This window comes from Eptesicus fuscus, chromosome 20 (assembly GCF_027574615.1).
Source record: "Eptesicus fuscus isolate TK198812 chromosome 20, DD_ASM_mEF_20220401, whole genome shotgun sequence".
NCBI classification, from domain to species: domain Eukaryota; kingdom Metazoa; phylum Chordata; class Mammalia; order Chiroptera; family Vespertilionidae; genus Eptesicus; species Eptesicus fuscus.
The window spans coordinates 37488658-37516581 of NC_072492.1; the positions used below are offsets into that span (position 1 = coordinate 37488658).

General features: G+C 57.0%; 2 protein-coding genes across 3 annotated transcripts; both read right to left on the minus strand.

Annotated features, from left to right (window-relative positions):
• Positions 1–534: 534 nt before the first annotated feature.
• GFAP (glial fibrillary acidic protein) lies at positions 535–7906 on the minus strand. Of its 2 annotated transcripts, XM_028157082.2 has the most exons (10): positions 7446–7906; positions 6453–6513; positions 6165–6260; positions 5317–5478; positions 4049–4174; positions 3592–3812; positions 3102–3145; positions 2614–2733; positions 1244–1329; positions 535–576 (listed from the first exon to the last, which is right to left on the minus strand). In XM_028157082.2, the coding sequence occupies exons 1-10, from the start codon at positions 7904–7906 to the stop codon at positions 535–537; spliced, it is 1419 nt and encodes a 472-aa protein (XP_028012883.1). The 2 variants fall into 2 exon arrangements, with proteins under 2 accessions (XP_028012883.1, XP_008147470.1); XM_008149248.3 differs by lacking the exon at positions 2614–2733.
• Positions 7907–17294: 9388 nt separating this feature from the next.
• Positions 17295–27743, minus strand: KIF18B (kinesin family member 18B). The gene is made up of 14 exons (XM_054709504.1): positions 27425–27743; positions 26655–26812; positions 26222–26326; positions 25938–26048; positions 25659–25856; positions 25325–25501; positions 24607–24681; positions 24323–24423; positions 23729–23915; positions 23251–23378; positions 19985–20190; positions 19186–19708; positions 18133–18222; positions 17295–17656 (listed from the first exon to the last, which is right to left on the minus strand). The coding sequence occupies exons 1-14, from the start codon at positions 27741–27743 to the stop codon at positions 17566–17568; spliced, it is 2469 nt and encodes an 822-aa protein (XP_054565479.1). The 3' UTR covers positions 17295–17565.
• Between the last annotated feature and the right edge of the window lie 181 nt (positions 27744–27924).

Consider the following 27924-nt stretch of genomic DNA (forward strand, 5'->3'; position numbering starts at 1 on the left):
CTATCAGACTGGCCAGGGTCGGTCCAGATTAAGAATGAGCCGCTGGCCAGGGCTACCTTGCCTGTGAGGACTTCCCCTTCCTGTCTCAGAGTCTCGATTTTCCTCCAGCAGCCACAGGAAACTCCAAGGCCCACTTCCCAGATAGCCCAGAGACCTCCAGCGCTGACAACGGTTGCCATGACAACAGGGATTAGGCTACGGAGAGTGATTTATTAGGTCTCTAGGCCCTCCCCAACTTCTCTCTTCCCTTCCAATTCTAACCCAAGCTTCTGGCCATGCCCCTCCAGGCTGCCCCTTTGGGGTGAGTGCCCTTTTAGATGGAGTTGCTGGGAGTGGGGTGGGTGCTGTCTGGTGGGCCTACTGCTGATGGAGCCTAGAGCAAAAGCTGGCAGAGAGACGTGGTGGGGAGCAGCCGCAGTGGGGTGGTGGGAACGCAGGTCTGGGGAAATTAGCTATCAGAGGAGGGGAAACTATCCTGTTTACTGCTGCAGGCCCCTCCCGATATGGGGCAGGGGCCTCCAGATGGTTCCCGCCTCACATCACGTCCTTGTGCTCCTGCTTGGACTCCTTAATGACCTGCAGGGGACAGAGAAGGTGCACAGTGCCACCGTTAGGAGCTCACCCAGACCCTGGGCCCACCACCGCCAGGCTATGTGACCTTGGGCAAGTCCCCAGACTCCCTGGGTCTTTCCTTTCTATGGTAGGAACCGGAACTCCCTCATGCAGCAGTCGGAGGGGGGTGAGATCACACCTGTAAATCATTTAGCACCATGCCAGGCACATGGTGAGCTGATGGTGTGAAATTAACTAGTACCATTGCTGGTGTGATGGAGAGTGGGTTATGCCAAACCCCCTTTTCCCATTCCTCTAGAAGGTTCCTTAAACCAAGCTGGAAATGGAAAGTTGGTAGTGAAAACTGCTAACTTCTTTAATTTTCTTTCTCTCTGCCCCAGGCCTGGCGCTGGGGGTACCTGAGTGAGGGTGAGAAAGGGAGAAAGCCCAAGTCAGGACCCATCCAGTGGTCTAGGCACCGAGGTTCCCCTTAGAACTGCCAGCGGAGGGGGTGGGGAGTTTAATGACATCCAGGTTCCTTTCCCTCTTTCAGAGCCTCCCTGGAGAGCCCTTGTGAGTTATCAAGAACCTTCTATGTGCCCGTTCGGGCTTCATGCCAGAGCCTGGCCTCAAGAATTCCTGGGGCAGCCAGAGCCTGATGGGGCCAGGACCTCAGGGCTGCGGTCCTCACCTCTCCATCCCGCATCTCCACCGTCTTCACCACGATGTTTCTCTTGAGATGGCCCTCTGACACGGACTTGGTGTCCAGGCTGGTTTCTGTGGATGTGAGGGGAGCAGGCCTCCTGTGGGCTCTCGGGGCGCTAGTCATCCTCCGCCACCCCTGGCTCCCTGCCACACCCAGAGCATGAGGACGGAAGCCTACCCAACCAGGCAGGGCGGGCCGAGGCTCTTCCAACGGGGCTGGCGACCCACAAGTCCCCACTGTGTTGGGCAAGTCCTGGCTACTCTGCCCGCTGCCCTGCTGGCTCTCCTGGCCTGGCTGCGTTTCAGTCCCTCTGTGAGCCCTGGCCCGGGACCTGGCTTTCTGACAACACAACACTGTCGAGGAAGGAGCACGTGGGCTTGGAAATCAAGGCAGGCCAGAGCTCGAGTCCCAGCTCAGCCACTAACCAGCCACACGACTGTGGGCAAGTTAATTTCCCTCTCCCAGCCTCAGTTTCCTCATCTGTAAAATAGGCACATGGTGCCTACTTCTCTCGGTGGGAGTGAGAAGTCAGTTAGCTGAAACCATGTATGTTAAGTGACTGGCTCAGTACATGTGGGTCCCTTTTCCCCTTTCCTACTTCTCTCTGCCACTTCTCTGGGCCCTAATGGCCCTTTACTGTCTGGGACTTGGCAGTGTTACCTCTAGGTGGTCCCTCCCCCCCTTCCCCCGCCCCTGGTTAACTTTTCTGATGCTGAACTAAGTCCTGGGACACACATATCTACTTCCTAAATGTCTAGCCCAGAAGAAGAAGACTCCCCTCTCCCCAACCCGCACCCCCCACACCCTGTAGCTGAGAATCATCTGAGGCCCACATACAAGTAAGAAGTAATTTAGCTTTTCCCCTCAGAGAGAAAAATAGAACACTAATATTTAAAATTAAGAGCAGGGAATGTAACACTTTATTCACTACAAGGGCAGCGGTCCAGGGGGAAATAATCCTCTGGGCTGAATCAGCATTGAGCTGAGCAACGGAGCCTCGGGGACAGACGAATCAAGCAGAGAGCTTGCCACTGGGCACAGAGAGGCCCCAGGGGCCCTCTCAGATGGGTAAGGAGTGAGGCGGGGGCTGGCATGTGCTCAGAGGCCCCAGAGCATCTCCTCTGAGCACCTGAGGACATATCACCCCGAACACCAGCCAGTCTGCTAGTTTAACCTACATTTACCCTGTGCCAGGTCCTGAGCTGGGCACTGAGGTTGCTGGGGTGATGGCATAGGCTGGCCCTTTCGGGAAACCTGGGAGGAGGGAGCCCAAGAGGACGGGGAACATGGACTTGGGGAGGCTCCCTCCCTGCCAAGTGGAGAAAAGCACCGTGTCTGAGAGGCAGGCAGCTAACCGAGAGCCGGCGGGGCTCCGTTTACAATCTGGTGAGCCTGAATTGGTATAACTTGTACTGTGAGGCTTTTGAGATGTCTGGTGACCTTGTGACCTTCCCCTTCTCTGGTGCCTTTGCCCCCTGTAGTGACAAGCAGTTGAAAAAAACAAAAACATAAAACACTCAGATGGGCAGAGGATCTGCATGTGTTCAGGGATCTGCAGACAGGACAGAGGTTGAGACCCTCACCCAATCCGGTAGGGAATGGGGTGCAGGGATGACAGCGGGACACAGGGCAGAGCAGGACAGGAGTGGCTGCAAGCCCCACCCGAAATGCCCTGGGCTGGTGTGTTCTGGCCAGAAAGTCCACGATGAATCATGAAGGCCCTCAAGGGGAGCGCCGGACCCTTTTACCCAGGTTCTCAGCCCCAGGCCAGAGCAGCAGCTCACAGGCCGGGGGGAGGGGGCATTAACCCAATACCCTGGCCACTCGGCCCTGCTCTACTGACCTCGGATCTGCAGGTTGGAGAAGGTCTGCACCGGAATGGTGATGCTGAAAGACAGCAGAGGGAGAGCAGTGACCAGGCCATCCCAGGCCAGGTCCTGCCTCAGGGTTATCCTGACAGCCTCAAGGGGCGCCTTTCCCAGTTTCCCTCAGCAGCCAACATGCTCCATGGAGCTCCAAGAGTCTGCAAGGGGCTTGGGTGTTATCTGTGAACATCTCCATTCGATGGAGGATGTGGGCTTGGAGGATGGCAGAGGGGAGGGCAAAGACAGCTCTGAGGAGGCACAAAAGATAGGTCAGGGGAAAAGAAGTCCAATTATTGTTGGGAGGGTGGGGGGATGAGCCTTCTAGTTTAGTCCTTGCCCTGGGACCTAATCAACATCGGTCGAATGGAACCCATTCACTCACTCATCAAACATTTATTGAACGCCTACTGTGTGTTACGGGAGCCCTGCGCTGGGCACTGGCTGAGGAGGGGGCTGGACAGGGCTCACCGGTTCTCCTCGCCCTCCAGCAGCTTCCTGTAGGTGGCGATCTCCATGTCCAGGGCCAGCTTGATGTTGAGCAGGTCCTGGTACTCCTGCAGGTGGCGGGCCATCTCGTCCTTGAGGGTCTGCCCCTCCTCCTCCAGCCGGGCCAGGGTCTCCTGGTAACTCGCTGCCTCCCGCGCGTGGCGCTCCTCCTGCTCCCGCATCTGCCTCTCCAGGGACTGGTTCTGCAGGGTGGAAGCCAGCCGGTCCCTCGAGGCACCGTCTCGCCCTTGGATGGGACCAACTGGGGAGGCCTTTGAGGCCCCGCCCCGCCTCCGCTCTGGCCCCGCCCCCCAGTCCTGGTCCCAGCCTTGGCCCCTCTCCTCCAGCATCCTTGGGGCTGGCGTGTCCCCCCTCCTCCCGCTCGCCAGCCTCAGTTCGCTGCCCCCGTCCACCCGCCTCCGGCTCTGCTCACGCTCACCGTGCCACGCAAGGACTCCAGGTCGCAGGTCAAAACCTGCAGCTGGTGCCGGTAGTCGTTGGCCTCATGCTTGGCCCGGCGGAGCAGCTCCGCGTTGCGGGCAGCGGCGTCTGTCAGGTCCGCAAACTAGATGGGGAAGAGGGCCTTATGCTGAGAGGCGGGTGGCAGCCGCCTATGGGGAGCTGTGTGGGCCCGAGGGAAGGCAGGTCTCTAGGGACGTGGGCAGGAACCCAGGGTTGTGGTGCAGGTCACTCCAGGACACTGGCCCTGGGTGGGATTATTCCCAGAGACTGTGACCCCTGGGTAGCAGACACAGAAGCCACTGCTGCGTCCTCAGTACCTAGCACAATGCCTGGTCAGGGAATGAATGAATGAATGAATGAATGAATGAATGAACAGGATTGCCACAGAACCCAGAATCTCCTGCACTGGCACCTCCATCGGTGGGCCTGAACCCTGTTCCCCGCACCTGGACAGTCATGGGTTCTAACAGCCCTCCCGCCCCCAGCTGGCAGCGAAGTCTGCTCAGAACCATCGTTGGCTTCTGCTACTCACTCTCCTCAGCTCCTGTGCCCTGGGCCGGCACCTCCGGGCCCCACCTCTCTGTGCCTTTCTGCCTCCAGGCCTCTGCACGTGCTCTGTCCTGCACTCGGAATGCCCCTCCCCTCTGCTCTCCGTCCTGCTTAGGCCACTTGCCCTCCCTTCTATGACACCCTCCCTGGTCCCCACCTTGTATGTAGACTCTGCCCTGCAGTGTTGTCGATAGACACCATACTTGGGTGCACATCCCATCTTCCTGGTCAGACATGTCTCTGCAGCCTGGGCAGCGCCTGGCATGCAGCACATGCTCATAATCCAAGGCACAGATGGCAGAGGCATCAAGAATGCAGGCTCCCAAGTGAGCTGGCTCGGGTTGGAAACCTAGCTCTACCGCTTAGAAGCTGTGTGACTTTGGGCAAATTAGTTAACCTTTCTGGACTCCAGTTTTCTCATTTATCAAAGCACAGTACCTACTTCATAGTAAGAGAATCTATGCAAAGCACAAGGCCTGACACACAACAGTGTTGTCAAATAATAATAGTAATAGTAGCCATAAGTTCTTATTAGAAGTAATATTGACTCTGGGCAAGTCACCTCACTTGTCTGGTGAATGTCAGTCACCCAGAGAGGATCCTCTCCCAGCTTCCTCCACCTTCCTTCCCTGAGTGTCTTGTATGGAGCCAGGAGGACTGCCTGGAGGAGGCAGGCTGGCCCACAATCAGGGTTACCTTGGACCGGTACCACTCCTCTGCCTCGTGCATGTTGCTGGATGCCACTGCCTCATACTGGGTGCGGATCTCTCTCAGGGCCGCTGTGAGGTCTGGCTTGGCCACATCCAGCTCCACGTGCACCTGCTGCCGGGCCAGCTGCCCCTGGAGCTCCCGCACTTCCTGACCGGGTGAGAGAAGGGATAGCAGGGCTCAGAGCCCCGGCCACAATTGGGGTTTCCCGATTGCCTGTCTATCGGACATCGATGATGGCTAAGGGAAATGGGGCAGCCCTAGTCGGAGGAAGTGCATGGCCCCGGCTAGAGGAGGCGGGGGCGGTGGAGGGGGTTGGGGCCTCATGGTGTCCTCTCCCCAGGCCTGGATAGGCAGCAGCACGGAAAGTGTACCCGTGTCATTATGAGAGAGTGTTTGAGTTCCTGTGCGTGTGTGCCCGTGGGTTCCCAGGTTCCATGGGGTCATGGATGCTGAATCCATGAGCTGAGGTCAGAGCTAATTTGGATCTGTTTCGTTATGAATGGTTCTCAGTTAAATGGAGACAGATGGCAGAATGAATGGAGTCAGAGAGACTGTGTGATTTTTAGCAAGTTCTTTAACGTCTTTGGGCTTCAGTGCCCTCTGTGAAAAGGAGATTATACGGAAAGGTCCCATCCCACAGGGCTATAGTGAAGAGAAAAAGAGGTCACAAAGCTTTTGTAATTCTCAGTAAGTGGAGTGTGTATCTGTGTGCATTTTACCAGGGGCTGTTGATGCTCTCTTGTCTGTCTCTATTTCTGTCTTCCTCAATTTCTCTCTTTGTTTTTAATCCCCCCACCTCCCCTCTCTGTTCCAATCTTTGCGTTGGGCTTTACCTCTTCATGGATCTTCCTCAAGAACTGGATTTCCTCCTCCAGAGACTCAATCTTCCTCTCCAGATCCAGACGGGCCAGGGTGGCTTCGTCTGCCTCCTAGAGTAGGGAGGAGGCAAAGGGCCACTCTGACCCCAGACTCTTCCTCCCCATTCCCTGGCCTTGTCTGTTCCCCGCTTCAGGGGCTGGGAGAGCAGCACATTGCTCAGGAGGGCTGGTGGGGGCCCGTGTTTGGGTGGGCTGTCATCAACCCTTCCCCCCTCCTGCGCCCCACCCCGCCACCCCCCTGACCTGTCGATAGGCAGCCAGGTTGTTCTCGGCCTCCAGCCTCAGGTTGGTTTCATCCTGGAGCCTGGGGTTGGGGGACACAGTCCTGGGTCCATGCTCTTCTGAGGACTCTTGGACCCCTGGCCCCATCTCCCTGGAGGTGGCTGCCAGAGAGCACCTCCCAACCCAGGACTAGTGGAGGGGCCGAAGGAGAGCCTTGGCCAGGAAAGTGAACAGATGAGGGCCTTTGCTTGAACTCATTACTAAGGTGCCTTATCAGGGTTGCTGCACCTGCTCCTGCTCACATAGGCACTTCCACCAACACACACCCACTGCTACTGGCACACACACACACACACACACACACACACACACACACACACGTCCTCCTGCACTTGAGGGCACACACATGCCCAGCTGGCTCAGCAAAGCACCAAGCCCCTGGGGTGCCCCCTGGCTTTTGGAAATGGGTGTCATTAAGATCTCTGCTTCACAGCTGTGCAAGTTGAAGCCTTGACTAGGATCATAAGCTGGTGACAGACAAAGTCACCTGTGTCCTGAAGCCTTTCCTGCTCGTTTCCCCACCCCTTTACCCCGAAGCCCAATCCTCCTAGGGCACACCAGCTTCCCTTCCATCTTCTCCTTTAGGTGAACCCAGGCTCAGAATAGGCGCTCCCCGCCCACAGTCACAGGGCCCCAGCGTGAATGAAACACACACACCCTGCCTGCTGGGACCCCTGACTGCTCCAGCACAGACTGCCCCCGGGGGCAGGAGCTGAGAGGGCCCTTTTTCCTGGCAGAAGGTCTTGGGGAATCAAATCCCTGAGGCCCTGAGCCTTCTCCCAGTCCCAGCCATCGTTTGGGGAGCAAGGACAGCCCTCCCTTCCCAGCGATGTGGAAACCAGTGAGCCGGGAGGCAGAGCCCCGGGCCTGAGTCTCTGCAGGCCTCCGGGCACTTGCTCGTGGGGGCTCAGTCCTCCCTGCTCATGAGGCCCCCCTCCCAGGCCCCCTCCTCACTTCTGCCTCAGGGTGCCCAGGTCCTGTGCCAGATTGTCCCTCTCGACCTCCAGCCGGGCGCCGTTGGCGGTGAGGTGATCGAGCCGCAGGCGCAGCTCGCGCAGCTCAGCCTGGTAGACGTCGGCCAGCTTGGTGGGCTCCTTGGCCCGCAGCTGGTTCAGCTCCGCAGCCAGGGCCTTGTTCTGCTGCTCCAGGAAGCGCACCTTCTCGATGTAGCTGGCGAAGCGGTCATTGAGCTCCATCATCTCTGCCCGCTCGCTGGCCCGTGTCTCCTTGAAGCCGGTGTTGAGGGCCCCGGCTAAGGAGAAGTCCACCCGGGCCGGGAGTGGGGGTGGCATTCGAGCCAGGGAGAAGTGGGTGCCAGGACCCAAGCGGCGGCTGGGAGTCAGGGCCCCCACCACCATCTCCGAGGAGGAAGCATAGGAGCGGCGGGCAGCTGAGGTGACCCGTCTCCTCTCCATCCTGGCCTGGCTCTGCCGGCTCCTAGGATGCGAGGGCTTTATGAAGGAAGGGGCTGTCTTGACACAGCCCAGATTGTCCCTGGAAACACCCCCTGGCACAGCCTGAGGAGGTGGGGCTGGGTTGCAGCCCAGCCATGGGGAGACTTCTTCTCACCCCACTGAGGTCACTGTGCCCAGAGGCAGGGCCTCCTGGGTGTGCCAGCCCCAGCCTGGCCACGGTCAGAGGTACTGGTGGGCAGTGTCTGGGGCCAGATGCTGGGTCTGAGGCCCAATCACTGGGCAAGGAGACCCTCTCTCTAGGGAGGTGGGTTGAGAAAAGGTTGGACCAGGTGACCTTTGACCTGCCTGCTAACTCTTAGGTCCCATAACCCAGGCCTTCCTTCACTCAGCACTGCTCCTTCGAGTGCCTGATGGGTGCTGCGAATTTGACAAAGAACAAACCTGTTCCATACCCTTAAGGAACAGCCTATGTCACAGTTTCTTGCCAAGCCAATTCCCAACAGATTGCTGGAGTCCGCTCCTCTGAATACAGGCATCCCGCATTCCTGCTTTCTTCCCATTCCCTGGAGTTCCGGGGCTGTGGACTGAAATTGATCACCGGCCTTTTGACCGGGGCAGCGATTGCCAACCGGTAGTCTGCAGACCACTGGTGGTCCGTGAGGTCCAAAAGGTTGGTGACCGCTGGTCTGGAGGGTCAATTGAGGCCTCTTTCTAGCAGTGGGGGGTGATGAAAGGAACTTGGGGGGGGGGTCCCGACAGGGCAAGAGGGGGCAGGCACTGCACTCTCTGGCCCTTTCCCTGCCTCCGTCTCACAGGGCTCACCCTTCCGTGCCCAGCTTCCCTGCACCCCCTCCCAGAGCCCAGGGCTTGACAGCTCCACAAAGCAGTTATGAATGAGCTGGCTGTCCCTACTCCCATCTTTGTTCCTGTAACACCCTGTTTCCCTGGCCACCCCTCACCTCACTCTCACACTGGAGATTTATCTCCTTCGAGTTCCCACACATCAGGTCGAGAAGACGGGGAAAGGCCTCTAGGAATAGGTGGGTTTGGGAACCCATGAGCCAGTGCTTCCAAACTGGGAACCTGGGCCTGGGCCCTGTTGCCCCTTGAGACTTCAAATCCATCTACCCCTTTTACTCTGGTCCCGCGGGGTCAGCACCCCACCCAGGACCCCCACCCATCTGTGTCCTTGGACTTCTGGGAAGTGGGCAGCCTTCTTCCCACCCCCACTCTGCCTGCTGCCCATGCCTGGGCCTCTGATCCCTTTTCCTGGGCACTTGCTGAATGGAGCCTTGTTCTCCGCCGCCGGTGAGGGCGCCGCACAGGGAGGGCAGCCCGCAGGGGGCTGTGCTGCTTTTATCCCAGGACGTCAGGCTGCTAGGCAGGGTGCAGCCCACGCCCCCTGCTCAAAGAGCTTCTCAGAAAGCAACTGATGGGGCTGGAGGGGAGCGGGAAGCAGGCTCCGTGCCCACCCTGACCATTGTGTCTGTGCCAAGGTGAGTCATTCAGTGGGCACGAGGGGAAGGCCCTGGGGGTGGCCAACCCAGCACTGCCAGGTCTCCAGCTCTGCAGACAAGGCCTGGCTGCGCACCCCCTCCCCAGCTCTTAGAGGCAGCTCAGGCCCCTAAGCTGGGACTCACAGGGGGAAACCCCAGCATGCAGCCCATAACATGCCCACATGAAAAGCATCTTCCCCAGCATCCTCTGTGTGAGTCCCAGCTCAGAGAGAGGAGGGAAGAGTCCCTAAGTCTTAGCCACATCTGACCCCAGGGCTTGAGCAGTTTCATGGCGAGGGGATCCTGAAGGGGGTGCTAGTGACTTTTGATCTTGTCATGGGTGGAGGAGCTGGGGAAGGACAGGGCTCCTTAAAGGAAGACAAGACTGGGGACAAAACCTTGTCCCAGCTCTCCTCTCTGTAGCTAGGAGTGGCTGCTTTCCCAGCTTGCTGAGCCAGTACCGTGTGCAGCCTCCTCTTCTTGTGCAAGTGAAATCTAGCTGAAATGAGCACCGAGCAGTCCTAAAGGGAAAAGGCCTAACAAGAGCGGGAAGTGCTTGTCAGTGTCGCCCAGTGAATTGTACCTGTGTGGGTGAGGCACAGGAGGGTTTCAGCAGCAGCCGATGGAGGCCCACCTTCACCCCCTTTAGGCACCTCCCTGGGCCCCTGTCTTAGGCCCAGGCTTCTCGCTCCATCTTTAACCCCCACCTGATCCTCAGACTCATCCCTGCACTCAGCCCTACCTACCTAAAGATGTCCACACAGAGAACCAACGAGGGAGACAGACTTGGTCGTGGTTGTGTGTGCAACTTGCATTATTTTTATTGCACATTCAGTGTAGAAAAATCAGAAAACGCAGATGCTAAAAAAAAAAAAAAAAATGGAATTAGCCATAATTTTGCCACCTGGAGATAAATACTACCAGACCCTCCCACCCCCGACACACACACATATAAATTCATGTTTTTACAAGTGGGCTCATGTTGTACAACTTATTTTGTAATTTGCTTTTTTCACTCCATGTGCTGTGGACATTTTTCCATATAAATAAATGTGTATCTAGCCTGGCTGGTGTTGCTCAGTGGTTGAGCACCTGTGAACTAGGAGGTCATGGTTTGATTCCCGGTCAGGGTACATGCCCAGGTTTCAGGCTCAATCCCCAGTAGGGGGCATGCAGGAGGCAGCTGATCAATGATTCTCTCTCATCATTGATGTTTCTCTCTCTCTCTTCCTCTCTCCCTTCCTCTCTCTGAAGTCAATAAAAACATATTAAAAAGTATAAATAAAAATAATATTTATCCACATCTGTGGAGAGCAGCTACAGCGTTTGGACAGGTTCAAGCCTCGGACTAATGAGAGGGCACGGTCCTCTCGTGGCAAAGCCACGTGCAAGTCCTAGCACAATTGAATTAGCCCTCCCAGCACAATTACAGCCAAAGGCTATAGTTGTAAGCTTGACCTTATGGTCCGAACCTGTGGTCCCACGTGGCTGAGTGAGATGGGCTGCGGGAGGTGCAGCAAGTAAACAAAGCTTGACCAGGTGCATGTAATTGAGTAGATTCTAAACCCAGGAGAACGTTGTAAACATCTTGACCACGCCCTTACTTTGCCTCCTGGAATCTGGCTATAAAATAAAGACTCGGCTTGCAGGCTGTGGTGGTGTTCTTCATCAGAGAGGGCAGTGTCCCCCCTAGCCCCAGCTTTATTCTCTTGTCTGTCTTCTCCATCCTTCACCCCGCCCCCCCCCCACCCTCAGGTTCACCCGTGGCTGTGCTGGCTGGGCACATACATCATCATTTTAAAAGCTGTATGGTTTTCTTCTATATGCATTAATTTAACTAAGTCCTATTGTTAGACAGTTGTGTTCTCTCTCTCTCTCCCCCCCCCCCCCCAGGCAGACACAGCTCCTAGCCTCCACTGCTATTTGCATCTTTGCATCCTCCTGGACTGGCTCAGGTCCAACCTACATGGTGTTTCCTCTCCTGCTTCACCAACCTGAGGGCCTCAACATCTAAAGCCTCAGGCCAATCCCTAGACCAGTGGTCGGCAAACTCATTAGTCAACAGAGCGGCAAACCACAGCTCACGAGCCACATGCAGCTCTTTGGCCCCTTGGGTGTGGCTCTTCCACAAAATACCACGGCCTGGGCGCGTCTATTTTGAGGAAGTGGCGTTAGAAGAAGTTTAAGTTTAAAAAATTTTGGCTCTCAAAAGAAATTTCAATCGTTGTACTGTTGATGTTGGGCTCTGTTGACTAATGAGTTTGCCGACCTCTGCCCTAGACCAGCTTCTTCACTAGACAGCAGAAAGCTGTGGGCCATGGGGAGAGGATGCCCGAATACCCCTCCACAGGGCCTTCAGCCGAGCCATGCCCCACTTCAAGTTGAAGTAGATATAAGATGACCTTCTACGCCCTGCACCCCCACCCCTGTGTCATAAATCTGTCAAGATGCCCATCTGCCCGCAGGGCCCAAATGTCTCTCAGGACAGGCCAACACTACACCTGGCCTCAACCCATTCATGAGGTGCCCAGTGTTTTCCAGGTTTGCCAACCTCTAATTCAAGTGGCTGTGCTGCCCCTAGACAGCCGCCCACTGGCTCCGCTTGAGCCCCTGCTGCTCTCCCAGGACCCGCACAGCATGGCGGGCAGCAGATGAAGAGAACATGGGCCTCTCTGGCTGACTCCTTGTGCACCACTCAGTGCGTCCATTCCCTGACCCAGCTCTGAGGAAGGGAGCCGGGCCCCGGTGGCCACTAGATGGCAGTGCTCAGCTTACCAGGTCTAAAGGCAGCGGGGGCCTCGGCCGTTGAGAGGCAGAGAAAGGGGGACTCACCCAGAGGCATCACCCCCTTTATTTTCCAGAGCTGCCTCTGACTGCTGCGGCACTGCCCTCTAGGGAAAGAGCAGGGCTGTGGCTACTCAAAAGCTGTATGGTCTTGGCTGACTTAAGGGCCCGTCCCGGAGTCTCCACTTCCACACCAGTAAAATGGGGACTAGCCATACTCACTTCCAAGGCAGTTGTGAGGGTAAAATCAGTGAAAGCCAGATGCAGCAGGTGCTTGATAAATCATAGCTCCCATTTAATAACACCTGCTAGGTGATTTATGTATCTACATGTTAGCACCTTTGTGATGGGGTGGGCCCAGACTGGAAGCTGGGTCCACGGGGGGAGGGGCTGCCATGTCCTGTTGACTTCGTGGTGGGTGGAGCAGGGACCGTGTGTCCCCACCCCCAACACAGGGCAGTCAGTTGGCAGGGTGGACAGGACGCAGGGGGCAGCAGCAGCAGCCAGTGAGGACAGGGTGGGAGTCAGCACCGTTTGCCCCTGGCTTTGGGTTTGCCAGGGGACACGTGTAAGCGATCTCCAACTGCCCAGGAGGAACTCGGAGTAGAGGCTGTCTCCCAGTCTTTCTGGCCTCCCTGACTCCTCCTTCCTTGCCCTTCCCCAGCCCTAGACTAGAGGTCCCAACTCCATCTAGTTTGAGCAGTTCCTGGAGTGGGGCTGGCTCTTCTGTACCTCAGCCCGCTTCCTCAGGAGAAGGGCCACGTCTTCCCCCATGGATGGGGGGCTTCCAAATGCTAGGACGTGGGATCAGACTGGGATCACCCTAAGGATAAGGTCTGCTTCCCCCTTCAGACTAAGGTACCCACAGGACAGGAGCCACCCTTTCCCCTTGGGTGGGAGCTCCCTGATATGAGAACCCATGGTTCACTGTCAGCTGGATGCCCCTTCCAGTTGGAGGATGGCTGCCCCAGGCCAGGGTAGGTTCCTCTGCCATCCACAGCCTGTGCCCAGCCAGCCTCTGCTGGTTAGAAGCACCCAACTCCTGTGGCTGCAGAAGGAGTCCTGGCTGCACCCCCCCCTCCCCCGGTCTCCTTCCCCTTCCTCTTCCCTGCCTCCTCTCAGCACGTCGTCATCTGAAGCATCATCAATTCACTCACCTGCACAGACCCAGGGGCCAGGCTGCTCCATTGGGGTTAATAAGCTCGAGCTCTTTCTTTCCCCTTTCTCCCCCCTCCCAGCCAGGGCTCACTCCGGCCTCCCCCATCTCTCACCTCTAACCCCGAGACCCACTTTTTAATTGCTTTCTCCCCGATCTGCTCTGCTCCTCGCTCCCCTCCATCTCCCTGCCTGACTGCATCCCTCTGGGAGGGTGAGAGGCGGGGACCAGATGTGTCCTCGGCTGGAGAGGGCTGGCGGGCAGTCTGTTATTTCCAATCCAGTGGTCCTCCATGGACAGGATGAACCAGGGGCCCGTGGTGGGAGGGCTGCGGTGAGCTGAGGGGAGCCCTTGTGGTGGCTGGAAAACAGTCAGTTTACAGGGCTCTCGGGGTGACTCTGGTCCCTTCTACTCCCCAAACCTCCATCCCAAACCCTCCTGGGTCCCCCTCCACAGAAGATCCATGGAGGAAGGGAAGATGGCCATGAACTAGGATGGCCCTGGGAACCGGGATCCCTCCAAACTTAGCCAAGGGTCAGAAGGACATTCCTGGGGGAACTTGGGGGCATAGAAGCGAAGTCTGGGAGGCAGGACTTCTGTGGGGGCCAAGCAGATGGCTGCGGTGAAAGCCCAGTCCTCTCCCTTTGACAGGTCTCAACACTGATGCAGGGTTGGCTTACACTCAGGGACAGGAATCCGTGCTATCCTGGCGTCCTGCATGAAGGGACCATGTCTTGCTCTCTGTATGAAGCTCCTGGCACTGAGCGGAGTTCTCTGAACTGGGTAGGTGTTTGTGCCCCAGAGTGGGGTCCAGACCTGAGCTGTGGGGCCTGAGGTGGGTGGAAGGGCCTGGGAAGAGTGCACTTCCAAACTCCCACGAGTGGAATTAGGGGCTCAGCCCAGATGAGCGAGGCGGAAGAGGTGGGGAGAGGGACCTTAGCGCAGGCTGGGCCCGCAGTGGACCGGGGAGCCATCGAATGCCGTGTCTCGCGGTTGACTCTCTTTATGTAAGAACAATCCAATCTTAGACTCTAGTCCCCGCCCACGGAGGTCAGCTGGGAGCTGGCTGGGACCAGCCAGGCTGCCTTCTGGGGAGCGGGCACTCTCAGCGCGACCTCCTGTGATTGAGGGCAGGAGCCACATATGCTTAACTCCATCGGCAGAGTCTTTGTACATTTAATGGGTCACCCGAGGGCACATTTTGCACCACGGAGCCACAAATGTTTGCTGAGCGAATGGCCATCTGCAGAACATCCTTGTCTGGAGTGACCTCTTCCACGTGCTTGAGCTGCCCCCAGCCCAAGTGAATTCCGCCTCGTGCAGTGGACTCTGCTGGCCCCGGTGCCAGCCGCCTGCCTTGCCCTGTGCCTGCTGCCTCTGCACTTGCAGGGGTGGTGGTGGTGGTGATCAAATGAGATAATATATGTGAGGGCCCCAGGAAATGGGAAGTTATTCAATTTGAATCCAACCAGCACTCAGCAAGGCCTCCTAAGGTCACGGCACCATGCCAGGCTGCTGGGGGCTACAGATGAGAAGCTCTGACTGCTTCTGTGGGAATTGTGGTACACAGTGGGGGAAAACCTCATTAAGACTAATTGGAGAGGAGAAACCTCAGGCATGCAGGAAAAATGGTGCCTGTTCACTTCTAAAGGGAAGCAGCTTGGTGCCATGCAAAGGACCAGACCTCAGTTTGAATCCTGACATGCCACTGGTGCCTAATTCTGGGCATGCTTTCTTTCTTTTTTTTTTTTTTTTTTTCCTTTTTAAAATATATTTTTATTGATTTCAGAGAGAAAGGGACAGGGAGAGAGGTTTACAAACATCAATGATGAGCCCTAGCCGGCTTTGCTCAGTGGATAGAGCGTCAGCCTGCGGACTGAAGTGTCAATGGGTTTGATTCCAGTCAAGGGCACATGCCTGGGTTGCGGGCTCGATCCCCAGTGGGGGGCGTGCAGGAGGCAGCCGATCAATGACTCTCTCTCATCATTGATGTTTCTATCTCTCTCTCCCTCTCCCTTCCTCTCTGAAATCAATAAAAAAATATTTTTTTAAAAAATCAATGATGAGAATCACTGATCAGCTGCCTCCTGCATGCCCTCTACTGGGGATCGAGCCCGCATCCTGGGCATATGCCTTGACTGGGAATCTAACCATGACCTCCTGGTTCATAGGTTGACGCTCAACCACAGAGCCACGTCGGCCAGGCTGGGCGTGTTTTGCTAGACTTTTTGAGTCTGTCTCATAGGATCTCAAAGTTGTGTGAAGACACCTGCAGCTGGTAGGAACTCAGGGCTCGGCTTTGTGCCCTCTTCTCTCCTCCAAAAAGGAGTCACACCTGAGCAGGGAGAAGCTCACCAGAGCGGAGGCTGCTCTCCCAAAGCAGCCAGGACCCATTTGAAGGTAGCAGCATTATTTACACGCCACTTGCAACGTGTTAAATGCCGTTAACATGCTTGTTTTCAGAAGTGGGTTAAACACGGACTCCTGTAATGTTGTTTACACCATGAATTCATTCAGACCGCCATGTCTTCCCGAGAGGCAGAGGTAAACTTGTGTTGAACTGTCACAATCCAAGGGAGTCAAGAGGAAAGCCGCCCACGGGGATGGGGAGTGGGGCTTTTGGGAGCAAGTGGGAGGAAGGTTGCCCTGGGTTCGAGCCTGTTGGGACTTAGCCTGGAGCCTCCCCTGAGACCTGGGGACCACTAGGATGCTCTCCCTGACTGTCCACAGGACTCCTAGCAACCCACACTCACACTATAGAACAGACAGACGAGGCCTCCAGGTGTAATTGTGTCTTCACCCACTCGGGAGCAGACCCGAGGCTGCAGGAGGAGGCAGAGGGAAGTTTTCTATACTCAGTTTCTTGAGGTCTTACAGAGTGTGAAGGTGAGAAAGGGAAGGCGTATTGCCATCCTACCTGAGTGTACAGAGAGAAACATACATCAAAGATAGAGATGGTTTATTAATCATGGTAACAAAAATATATCTATATATATACATGTATATATGCAGAAATAATGGATCAGAGGATCTAAACCCTCGTATTCACAACTTTTATAGGTGGTAGTATTAAGGCTAAATTTCCCTTTCTTCTTCTTTTTTATTAATTTAAATTTGTTATTGTTAAAAATATTACATGAGTCTCCTTTTTTCCCCCCATTGACCTCTCCTTGGCTGCTCCCACCCCCCCTTTCTTCTTTTTTTAAAATTCGTTTTTAGAGAGTAAGGAAGAGTGAAACATCGATTGGCTGCCTCTCGTACACGCCCCAAATGGGGATCAAACCCACAATCTAGGTATGTGCCCTCTACAGGACGACACTCCAACCACCATTGGGCCAGGGCTCCCTTTCTCCTTCACACTTCTGTTTACACCGAGTGTGTAGCCCGTTCACAATAAGGATAAAAACAACGAAGCTGCCTTCATTTGGGAATCAAGGCACCACCAATGTTCTGCATTGTCACCAGGACTGTGGCTTTTGCTCCAGGCTGAGGGGATGGGGCTGAAGCTGTCCCTCCCTCAAAACCAGGAAGAGCCAAGCTGGGGCTCCCCACCAGGGCCCCTCCTCCTCGTCATCCCTCCTCCTCTGCCGTCATTAGACAGAACCCTGTGTTAGACTGGGGGACAGGGAACAAAGCCCTTCAGCCACCTGCCTGCGGGGAGGGTGTTATAAACTGAGGGGACGACGATGGTAGCACCTTTAAAATAGCAACACATTAACACTCACAAATGTATATATACATGCTGAGAAGCTGAATATAACAAGAGATTAATAAGAGCGTGAGTAGCAGAATGAATGACTAGGAGAGGAGTGTTAGTCAAGGAAGAGGGTGTTGGCATTAATTGCTCCAAGCTGAGGAAGGCAGGTCAGGGCTCCTGGTGCAGGCTGCTCCAGGATCCAAGAGGGGACAGCGGTCAGGACACCTTGGCAATGCATCTCCCGGCTGACAGCACTTCCCTAACCCTCATCAGTTCCCTCTGGCTCCGAAGGTTGTCAGGGCTGTGGGGACTGGAGGGGGCTCTGCAGGCCAGTGGTGGGGGAGGCAGGGAGGAAGGAGACAAGTAAGGCTCGGTCCCACTGTTCTCTTCCATCCATCTCCCATCTCTCATCAGGATTCCTGCGATGCTCGGAAGTACTCCCAGGTCCTCGGGTCTCTGCCCACCTTGTCACTTCCTACTTCCTGTTTTCATCTGTCACGGTGGCTGAGACCATCTGTTCCCAATGCTAGTCACCTGGGGCAGTGAGGGACTCCGCGAGCCTCTTCAAGGTGCTGCTGGGGAGGCGGGCGATGCGGCTGCGGCGGGAGATGGAGGAACTGAGGGCAGGAAGGAAGGAGGGAAGGTCGGAAGGTCACAGCTGTGCCCACTGGACTACAGGTGGGGATGGGTGGGTGGACCTGGACACCAAGACTTGAGCACCAACAAGTACTTCCAAGGCCAGATCTGAGGGTGTGAGAGGGGTGGGGGCGGGGAGCTTTGTGGGGTTTGGGAGGGAAGCAGAGGTGAGGGGCTGAGTTGTCCATTCCCTGGATTAACCAGCGAACATTAAACGCCTCTCTCATGAAGAGGGGGCCTGAGGCCTTGAACCAAAGAAGGCAGCTACCCTTCACCTCTAGTATAACCCTGTAACAGCAGGGGCCAAGGGAACCTCAGCCAGATCCAGCCGCTGGCCCTGCTCACGGGACTCCTGCTGCTGGCTCCAAGGGGTCCAGGCACATGGGGGCCTGCAGTTGGCCCAGGCATCCACCGCCCTGGTGAAAGCTTCTCTCCCCCAACACCTCCCCAGCCTCACCTCACAACGCGCCTCTTCTTGCGGGCTGAGGTCTCAGGGAAGGAAGATGCTGGCTTGGGGCCCTTCGTGGTGAACAGGGGCACGGGTCCACTGAGGGAGGGGAGAGAGGAAGGGAGGCAGGTCAGGAGGGAAACAGGAAAGGCTGCAGCGCCTCCTTCCTCCGGCCCCGGCTTGGGGGGTGGGGAGAGGCTGGACAGGACGACCTCTGAGGCTTCTTCCCACTAAGCGGCGGGTTCTTCTCCCCGCCTCTCGGCCTGGGCTGACAGCTGAGTGACAGGTCTGTTCTGGGAGAACATCCAGGTGTCAGTTTCTGGTGTGTCCAGGGAACTGGAGTTCAAACCATTTCACCCTTCCACCTGCCCGCCTGGAGCTTGTTGCTGAGCGGTGGTTCGGGCTGTGGGAGAGGTGGGGGTGCGGCGGGCGGCCTGCCGCCCTGGGCCTCAGACGTCCAGGCGTCGGCCACGTGTTCTTGCCCTTGGACTGTCCTGAGCTGGTTGCTGTCCCCCTACGCTCACATGTGGTGGAAGGTGCGGGTAAGAGTTGCATCTTCTCTGAAAAACGCTGAAGAACGTTTTCTGGGGATCCCCCTCCTGGTTCCACATGCTAGGCTAGACGGTAAAATCTGGGGGCGGCAGCGGCAGATGGAAGTATTTCTCAGGGGCACACGGAACTCCAATCGGGGCAGAGGACCCAAGCGATGCAGAGGAAGAGAGAGGGCTGGACTGCCCTCGTGAATTCCTGCTCCCTGCTCACCCTCCCCAGGTGGGGGCCCCCTCTGTAGCTACTCATGGCGTGCCCCAAACCAGCAGAGCCGGCAGCCTTGAAATAAACAGACAAGGCAGGGCCCCTGAGAGTAGCAATGGCTCCCCGAAACTGTGTGCTCTGCCCTGCTGGGCCCGGGGAGTGACCTGGTCAGACCAAAGGGAAAGAGACAGTGAACGTCCAGGCTCCAAGAGCTGGGCTGTTTCACTCCTCCAGGCAGCACCACTGTCCCTCGCTGACCCCCGGCTCCCTGCTGGGAGGGCTGGGAGGAACGCAGGAGGGGAGACTCACCTGGGGATGAAGGGCTGATCCAGCCGGTTCGGGGGCACATTTTCCCAGCCAGCGCATTCATGGAAACCCAGCTTTGAGGGGGGCTCCTCGGAGAGATCAAAGGTGATGTTGAGGTTCCGAGCAGGCAGGGCCACCGGGGTGGAGCAGTTCTGCAGGGCAGAAGGGCCCAGCGGCACCCGGCTTTTGATGACTGTGGCTGGGCAGAAGCGAGGGGAGTGGCAGGGGGAGGAGACCCTTCCCTTTTTGGGGGTGGTGGGTCCGAGGGAAGGCTGAGTCTCAGGCAGGGACCCCCTTCGCAGGCAGGGCAGGAAGGACTGGTGCTGGCGCTTGGTCCCCAGCCTTGGGGCTTGGTGACCGTCCTGCTCTGAGGGGCTCCGTCTCCTTCTTCTCTTCTTCTCCACCGACTGCAGAGATGCCTGGGCAGAGGCGCCGTCAGGCCCAGGTGGCGCCCCCAGACTGTGCACGAGGCCACTCAGTTGCCTTGCCATGGTCCGGGTCACAGGGCCAGAGTATCTTGGAAGCTCTGGGTACAGAGAAGGAGGGTGTTGAGAGGAGATCAGGGACTGAGCAGAAGAAAGTAAAGTTTCTAGAATTTGGGGAGAGAGACATGGGAGATATGCAGGAGTCCCTAACTCCTCAGCTCTGTCAGGACTCCTGGGGCCTCTCTGCATACCCTATGACCCCAGAGGTCCTATCCCAGCACCTGAAGCCCCAGCTGGCTTTGGAGACGGCACCCTCGGCACCAGCTGGCTTTGGAGACGGCACCAAGAGGCAGAGGCAGAGCAGGGGCGAGACTCACTTGACTCTGAACACAGCTCCTGAGCCAGAGGTGCCTCCCTGGCTGGGCTAGGAGTCCTGGAGGCCACTGTTCCAGGCCCAGGTTCTTCCTCTCGCACCAGCTGCTGCAGGGTCTCAAACTCTGCGATCATGTCAGGGGTCAGGAGGTTGGCTGCTTGGAGCAGGGAGTATTGCCGCTGGGCCAGGCACAGCACCTTCAGCACCAACCTGGAACAGAGAGAAGGGGATGCCCGTCCTACTCGGACCCGGCTGGCCAGGGGCCTCTCTGCCACGCACCTGGCCCCACTGCTCCAGGTGTGGGGAGGAGCACAGGAGGGCTGCCTGCCCCCACCCTCCCAGCCATGGCTCCCACTGTGCCACATCCTTGCTGAAGACCAGGGTTGGCAGAGATGGTCACAGGTAATGGTGAGAGGCTTCACCCACCTAGACCTGCCTCCCGACAAAGACAGTGACCTGGGAAATGGGGAAAGGGTGCTACGTGGCCTTGGACTCAGCAGGTGCAGTGATCTTGAATAAGTTCTTTTACCGGAAGGGCAATGAAAGGTAGCGGTGAAGAGCCAGGCTCAAGTCAGACTGCCAGCCTGGCAGCCCAAACCCCTGTTCCACCCTTCCCACCTGCTGAGCTGGGATCACTGCTTACCCTCAGTCTCCACTTCTTTTAAATAGGGATAACCCACCTCATTAGATTGTTGGGAAGATGAAATGAATTATTTTATACAGAGAGTGTTTAAAGACTACTTGGTGCCCAGCCGGTGTGGCTCAGTGGTTGAGCGTCGACCTAGGAACCAGGAAGTCACGGTTTGATTCCTGGTCAGGGCACATGCCCGGGTTGTGGGCTCGATTTCCAGTGTGGAACAAGCAGGAGGCAGCCAATCAATGATTCTCTCGTGTCACTGATGTTTCTCTCTCTCTCTCTCTCCTCTCTGAAATCAATAAAAACAACAACAAAAACACACACCTGGCATATGTACTCAAGAGTGAGCACTATAAAGTTAGCTAACTATTGTTTCCTGTAAAGCGGAAATAATGCCATCTACCTTGTTAGGATATGAGGAGATTAACTAAGGTAGGCTGTGGGATCTGGGTGCTGAGAGGACCCCTAAAAATGCCTTCAGTCTGTGCTTTCTATCGCAGGGCTGGGATGCTGGAAGACTACGCGTGAATCAATGCATACTTCACATGCACTGAGGGGCTACTTAAGGGAAATTATGAGCGTAATGCGATTATTGATGTTGTAAATTTAGATTCTAATAAAGCAAATTTCCTTTCTGTCAGGCACACCTACGATAAAAGAGAAAACACAATTATCTCGGTGGGGATTATTCATGGCCAATAATTTATCCTCAGGTAGCATAATCTCCTACCTGCCCGGACACCTCTGAGCCTCCTCCTCTGCCCTCAGTGTGCGCTCAGGGAAGCCAAGCTCATTTTCTAAAGCAGGCTCCAGGCCTTTTTGAAAGAAGGCAGGATATAAATTAAAAAGGACACAGCGGAAACTCACTCCATATCCGCCTGAGCCACACACACTAGTATAAAGATTAGACTACTCAGGAAAGTGGGTGCTTGGGAGAAAGGTACTGGCTAGATGTCAGATGAGCAGGTCTGGCCCCATCCCTCTCGCTGTAGTTGTGTGGCCCCGGGCAAGCGCCTCAGTGCCCCATCTGACAAATGGACACTTGGTCTATGTCAGGGGTTTTCCAATTAGATTGGAAGAAACCCATCTGAGGACATTTTAAATGGAGCAACTCTGCCTTATCCGTTCTCCATATTAGACGTCAGCGTGAGATTTCATTTGAAGGACTCTGCAGCAATAAAAATTCTGAAAACCACTGAACTGGAAAATCTAAGATTGACTCCGTACCCTGGTGGTCTCGGATCCTAAAGTCTAAAGACAAAGAGAAATTATTTTCGACGATCTGATTGTTAACGGTTTTTCCAAGTACGGAGGCGATCAAGAATGTTCTGCAACCCCTAACCCTTGGGGTCTTCTGTCACATTTTATTAGCACTTGAGCTCAAAGAAGTAGGGGAGGATGATGAGGGCTATGATCCCCAAATCACAGCCACGACTGAAGCAACCTGTCAGGAGCCACAAGGCCAGAAGCATGGCAGAAGCGAGAACCCGGGTGTCCCGGCTCCTCGCAATGGCGGTCACCAGGCAGAGAGGCCCTGCGTTACAAGTGGGAGCCTGCGGTTGTTCCCTGGGCTCGAGGGGACGTCGCGCCGGTGCGTCCCAGCCACTGCTGGGCCCCGGGGAGTCAGCAGCAGGAGGCAGATAATAAGCTGCTGATTATTCAGGCTGCAGCATTTTTGCTGAGCTGGAAACAGACACTCCCCAACAAGAAATAAAATTAAACAGGCCCTTCTGTCTGAGAGCTTTAAATACATTGCCTAGCATGAAGCATGCTGGGGAGGGCAGAGTGGGGCTGGCAGCAGCAGAGCTAAGTGGCAGGGGATTTATGTTCTGGGGGCCAAGGGAAAAAATATTAGCAGCACCTCTCTATTAAGCACAGAAATAATGGTCTGAAATCTATCTCGCTGGCTTTGGGTGGTGGTGTGTATTTACTTCTGAGAAGAAACAGCTGCAGCAGTCTGTGGATGAGACGACGTGAGAAACACCTGACTCAGGAAGGCTGCCCCCCCCCCCCCCCCCTCAGCCTGCCACCTGACTTCTCGTGGCAGCTCCCTCCTTGCTGAGGACGGGCAGCTTGGCCCTCAGACTGGAAAGCAAAGCACTAACCCGGGGGCCCTGCCCTAACCCGGTGCTTGCCAGCTATCCCGATGGAATTCGGTGTTTTGCTTCCCTTTTGTTGGGCTGCCAGCTATGTGGAGGTGTAAACAGAGAGAGGATAAATAAATAGAATAGGTGATAATATCAAGTTGATAAAAGCAGATAATGGCCGGCCAGCTTGGCTCAGTGGTTGAGCATCGACCAGGAGGAACCAGGAGGTCACGGTTCGATTCCCGGTCAAGGCACATGCCTGGGTTGCAGGCTCGATCCCCAGTGTGGGGCGTGCAGGAGGCAGCCAATCAATGATTCTCTCTCATCATGGATGTTTCTCTCTCTCTCTCCCCCCCTTCCTCTCTGAAATCAATAAAAATTTATTAAATTTTTTAAAAATGCCGATAATGGACATTGCTGAGAAAATCTGACTCTTAACTAGAGCAGAACCAGAGCTTTTGTGACTTAGCACCAACTCCCACCCCAGGAGGCTGGGACCCATCTTCTCCCGCCCTGGACTCCAGAGAAGAGTAAGAGGATACCTACTGCTTAGAACGGTCCCTTTCCAGGTTCTGTGGCGAGAGGTGGCCCACGACTTGCTTGGCCTCCAGGGTCAGGCCCGGGGACTCCAGCAGTGACTGTCGGAGGCTCGGTCCTGACACCTGGACGGGAACCTGACGAGGAAGGAAGCCATCGGTAGCGGGCCCGGGATGACCTCCCTCCCTATGTACGCAGCTTCTGAAACCTTCCCCCTTCCGAGAGAGGGGATGGCAGCTCCTGGAATGTCCAGGCCTCGTCTGCCTTTTCTTCCTCCCCGTCTCCACCCTCCCTGCCTGCTCTCCGGATGGTAGCACACCCTCCTCACTTCCAGACACACAGGACCCGACAGAACAGCTCTCCTCAGACAGGACCCGAAAGCCTCCAATGACTCACACGTGACCTCCAGGTAGAGAACCTGGGCCTGAGGGGACTCCATGAGTCGGAAAGGGATTTCCTCGAATATCCCACCAGCTCGAAGTCCTACCTCCTCGGCCGGGCCTTTGTCTTTGTCCTCCGAGGGCTGCTCCTGGTCTGAAGAGTTCCCTTCCCTGACCCTCTCCACCTGGGCCTCTGTCCCCAGGCCTTCCTCTTGAAGGACAGCAGACCCTGGGGGGAGCTCTGGGGTGCAGGGCTGGCTGGGAAGATGAGATGGTGGGGAGGAGCTGGAAAGGCTAAGGGGGAAATGAGAGGTTTAGGGGCGGGAAGCAGGGGCAGGTGGGGAAAGCAGGGAGGGGGCAGGTGGTACAGAGCCCATAAGGATGGATGCTTGGGTAACAAGTGAGCGGTAGCTGAGGGGGGCAGAAGGAGCCAGAAGTTTTCTGGTTTAGGAAACAATGACACCAACCTCTTAACTGTACCTTCTTTTGAATAGTAGACGCTGCCTGTACAGGCTGGGGTATCATTTGCTCATTTGACACAGAGCATTCTGGGTGCCAGTCAGTGTGCTGGGCACTGGGTGGGAACCCCTAGCTCTGGGTGTCAGAACAGAAGCAAGGAGTCCGCGCCCTCCAGAAGCTGGAGAAGGGGGACTTTCCCTGCCGAACTGAAGGATGAGGCAGGTATGGGCCACAGAACTCACGGTGGTTGTGGAGGGCCCGATTTGGGGGGCTGTGGGAGGTCCTGTTGTGGGGCCTGGGCTCCCGCCTCATACATTCGAAGCTTCTCCCTCAGACTGGCCACCTGGAACCCAAACAGCCAGTTCCTCAGAGTCCCAAGTGAGCAAAGGAGGCGGGGGCTGCCCCCTCCCCCCGGCATCGAGTCCCGGCCACACCCCCATGCTCCGGTCTCTCGTTCTCCTGCCCCCCACCCCACCGCGCCGGGGAGCCCTGCCTCCCAGCCATGCTCCCCAGGTGGGCTCCTCACCTCAGCCTGGAGCTGCTGGCAGACAGTGGCGTACTGGCTGATGTGACAGTCCAGGCTGACCACATTGCTCTTCAGCTGAGACGGGGACACAGGGGAGAGATCTGTTGGGTCACTCAAAGTAGCTGTAAGCCACCACAGCAGAAGGCCAGGCATTGTGCCAGGCACCTCACTCACATTCCCGTGACTCACACTCACAACGAGGGAAACAGACTTGGGAAGGTCAGTGGCTTGCCTGAGACCACAGCAGGGGGCAGAGGTTGCCCTTGAACCCCAGACCCCTGACCGCCTGAGTCACGCACTCACCAGGCAGCCCCGGGCGAGCTAGAGCTCCCTGGAGGCGGCAGGGGAAAGCAGAGCAGCTCTGCCCTTTTCTGTGTTACGTGTTGGTGTTTTTGTTGTTTTGCTGCTAAAAGCAGGTCTGAGACAGATCACTGGCCAATACTCAGCCTCGCCCTCCTGTTGCCTCCCTCTTGAGACGATTCTGCCTCAGTCGTCCGATGCCGTATCTTACTCTTTTTTCAAGTCCTGGAGACCATCCTGCCTCTCCCCCACCCGAGGTCGTCCCAAGGACAGGGACCGGGTCACTTCTGCCAGTTTCCCTGAGGACAGAGGCTCGGGAAAGTCTTCCCTCTGCCTGGGGGGAATCCTTGTTCCACGCACCGGAGGAAGCCGGTGGGTCCTGCCCCTTCCTCCTCCCCCCAGGTCAGGCTGCACGCACCGAAAGTTTGATCTCCTTGGCCCGGTCGGCATACTTGAGGGTGTTGTAAGTGTCCTCATACGTCAGGCTCGAGGGGCTGATGGCAGCAATCATCACTGTGCGGCAGTTGCCCCCGATGGAGTCCTTGAGCAGTCGGGTCAGCTTGCTGTCCCGGTAGGGCACATGAGACTTGCGACCCTGGGGGGCAGCGAGCGGGCCTGGGGTGAGGGGGCTGGACCAGGCAGACCCAGGCTGGGACCTGGCAGCCTCTGGCCCCAGGGCTGAGGGGAGGAACCCTTGGCTTTGGGCACCCAGTGGCTGTCCTGTGGGGAACCCTGGGTCTGTGCAGCCTCACCTTTGCATCGGCCAGGGCATTGAGGACGTTGATGAGGGCCAGCAGGGAGCGGTTGATGTTGGCGCCCTCCCGCAGCCGCTCCCCCTTCGCGTGGGTGCTGGACGCCCGCTCCGAGCCAGCCAGGTCAATCAGGCTCATCTTGGCCACCTGAAGGGCCTGCGTCAGACCTGGAACCCGGTCCTGCTGCTTCACGAAGATCTGGGGGCAGAGGGCAGGGGTGAGGGGGGAGCTGGGCCTCAGGAGCCCCGCCTTCAGGCTCCGACCCATGACCCCTCTCACCTGGAAGATGGCATGGGAGCGGGAGGAAGTAGCGTTGGCGTCCGTGGGGTGCTGTGTGCGGTTACGGTTCCCCCTGGTCAGCATCTCCAGCAGCTGCTCAGCTGAGGTTGGCTACAGAGGAGATGACCGGGAAGGGAGCTGTGGTTTCCCCCAGCAGGAGGGCTGATCTTCAGAACCCAAGTCACCAGCACCGCCATGGGCTACGGGGCAGACCTAAACTGCCTGGTGAGGGAACTTCGCAGGACCAATGGGACTGTTCGTGCCACCCGAGCCCAAGGTCACACCTGGTGGAAGGAAAGTCCTTGTACCACCACCCCCTTGTCGGGATCTTCACGGATGGCGAGGGGTCCCTTGGGCTCCAGGAGGTCGTGGATCTGCTCATTGTACACCTGAGGAGAAAGGAAGCAAGGGAGAGACCTGAGGGACAGGGCCCCTCCGGAAACCTGTCCCCGAGGGGCTGGGAGGGCTGAGCTTCTGGGCACGGGAAACATGACACACACCAGAGGGGAGCGGCATTCTGCGGGCTGGGGTGGCGTGAAGTGACAGAGCAGGTTTAGTTCACACGTAGTCTCTCTCTGAGCTGCTTCTGTCCGCTGGGCTCTCACTGGGCCCCCACCTGCCCACTTCCTCCCACCGTCTCCCCAACTCCACTCCCTCTTGAGGTGGTTGTGAGAACGAGGGAGGGGCCGCCCCGTCCCAGGGAGCGGACAGCCCTACCTCCTGGTAGCTGATGAGCACCTCGAATCGCTTCTCCTCCTGGCGGGCCTCCAGCCGCCTGTACAGTTCCATGGTGGTCAGGTACATGATGCCGGGGTCCCCCTCTCTTCCCAGCATGGTGTGTGTCTTCCCGGCCCCCGTGGCCCCATAGGCGAACACTGCAGGGGACAGAGTGGGGAGGAGGGTGGTGGCAGGGCCAGACCCACCTTCTCTAGCGGCTCCCCCTGTGCATTTCCACCCAGCTCACCCTTCCCTCCCCAAGCCCCTTCCTTTGCCTTCCACCTGCTTCCAATCACTCACACCCTGCCCCATGTTTGCACTGCAGCTTGGGATCCCCACATCTACGTCCCGGCTTTCCTACAGGTCTGCCAATTCTAGGGCAAAGGGGTCTCCATGGTGGGGATGCCCTCTCCTCTGCTGAAGGCCCAGGGCTCGCTCCCTTCCATCACTTACCTCAGTTTAGAACCACACACTTGTGAGTGTGATTTTGATTAGTGTCTCCCCCTGCCCCCGGCCCCCCCCCCACACACACACACACTGTAAGTATCAAGAGGACAGGAACCATGTCTGTCTGATCTGCTGCTGTATCCCAGGGCCCAGGAGAGTACCTCGCACACAGGAGAAGGATGAATGGGGGACCCACAGAGAATGCAAGGGCCCAGCTGAGGGGGAGGGGACCCCCGTCAGAGGCACGTAAAGCCCTGAGAGGGGAGCAGGGAGGCCAGGCAGCTACCAAGCAGGCCTCTCCCCGTCCCCGCCCGGACCCTCACCGGAGCAGTTGTAGCCCTGGAGGAAGCTGTCCAGGACGCTGTGGGTGGTGTGCTGGAAGACATCCTGCTGGGTGGCCGCCTCGCCGAAGACCCGGTCAAACACAAACGTCAGGTCTTTGCCCTTCTTCTTGGGGCCCTCGTGGACGCTGCCCCACTTCAGGCCAAGGAAGCCCCCGTCGGGCTCTTCAGGGTCAAACACCAGCACCCGCTCATCCACCACCTGAATCACGGGCCTCCGCTGGCTCTCTAGCTCCCGGGGGGTCGGGGGTCGAACCCGAACCACAACCTGCACCGCGCTGTCCTCCACTGCCATCACCATGGCAACACCTGGGCAGGGACACAATGGATATGAGGACCAACCCGACCCCAGGCTACAGAGGACGTGACCAGGAAGGGAGGCGTGCCCCCTCGGTCCAGCATTCCAGGCCTCCTTCCACCCCGACCCCGACAGCTGATCTCTGTTTTATACCTCCAGAGAATAAGAATATTGGTGCCAGCAC

Coding starts and splice junctions, on each gene's coding strand:
- GFAP (XM_028157082.2), bottom strand. CDS start 7,906: ATGGAGAGGAGACGGGTCACCTCAGCTGCCCGCCGCTCCTATGCTTCC. Junction 3,813..4,048: donor TGGAGTCCTTGCGTGGCACG/GTGAGCGTGAGC, acceptor TCCACCCTGCAG/AACCAGTCCCTGGAGAGGCA. Junction 577..1,243: donor TGGAGATGCGGGATGGAGAG/GTGAGGACCGCA, acceptor TGTCCCCTGCAG/GTCATTAAGGAGTCCAAGCA.
- KIF18B (XM_054709504.1), bottom strand. CDS start 27,743: ATGGTGATGGCAGTGGAGGACAGCGCGGTGCAGGTTGTGGTTCGGGTT. Junction 24,682..25,324: donor CCAAGGAGATCAAACTTTCG/GTGCGTGCAGCC, acceptor TCCCCGTCTCAG/CTGAAGAGCAATGTGGTCAG. Junction 23,379..23,728: donor ACAAAGGCCCGGCCGAGGAG/GTAGGACTTCGA, acceptor CTTCCTCGTCAG/GTTCCCGTCCAGGTGTCAGG.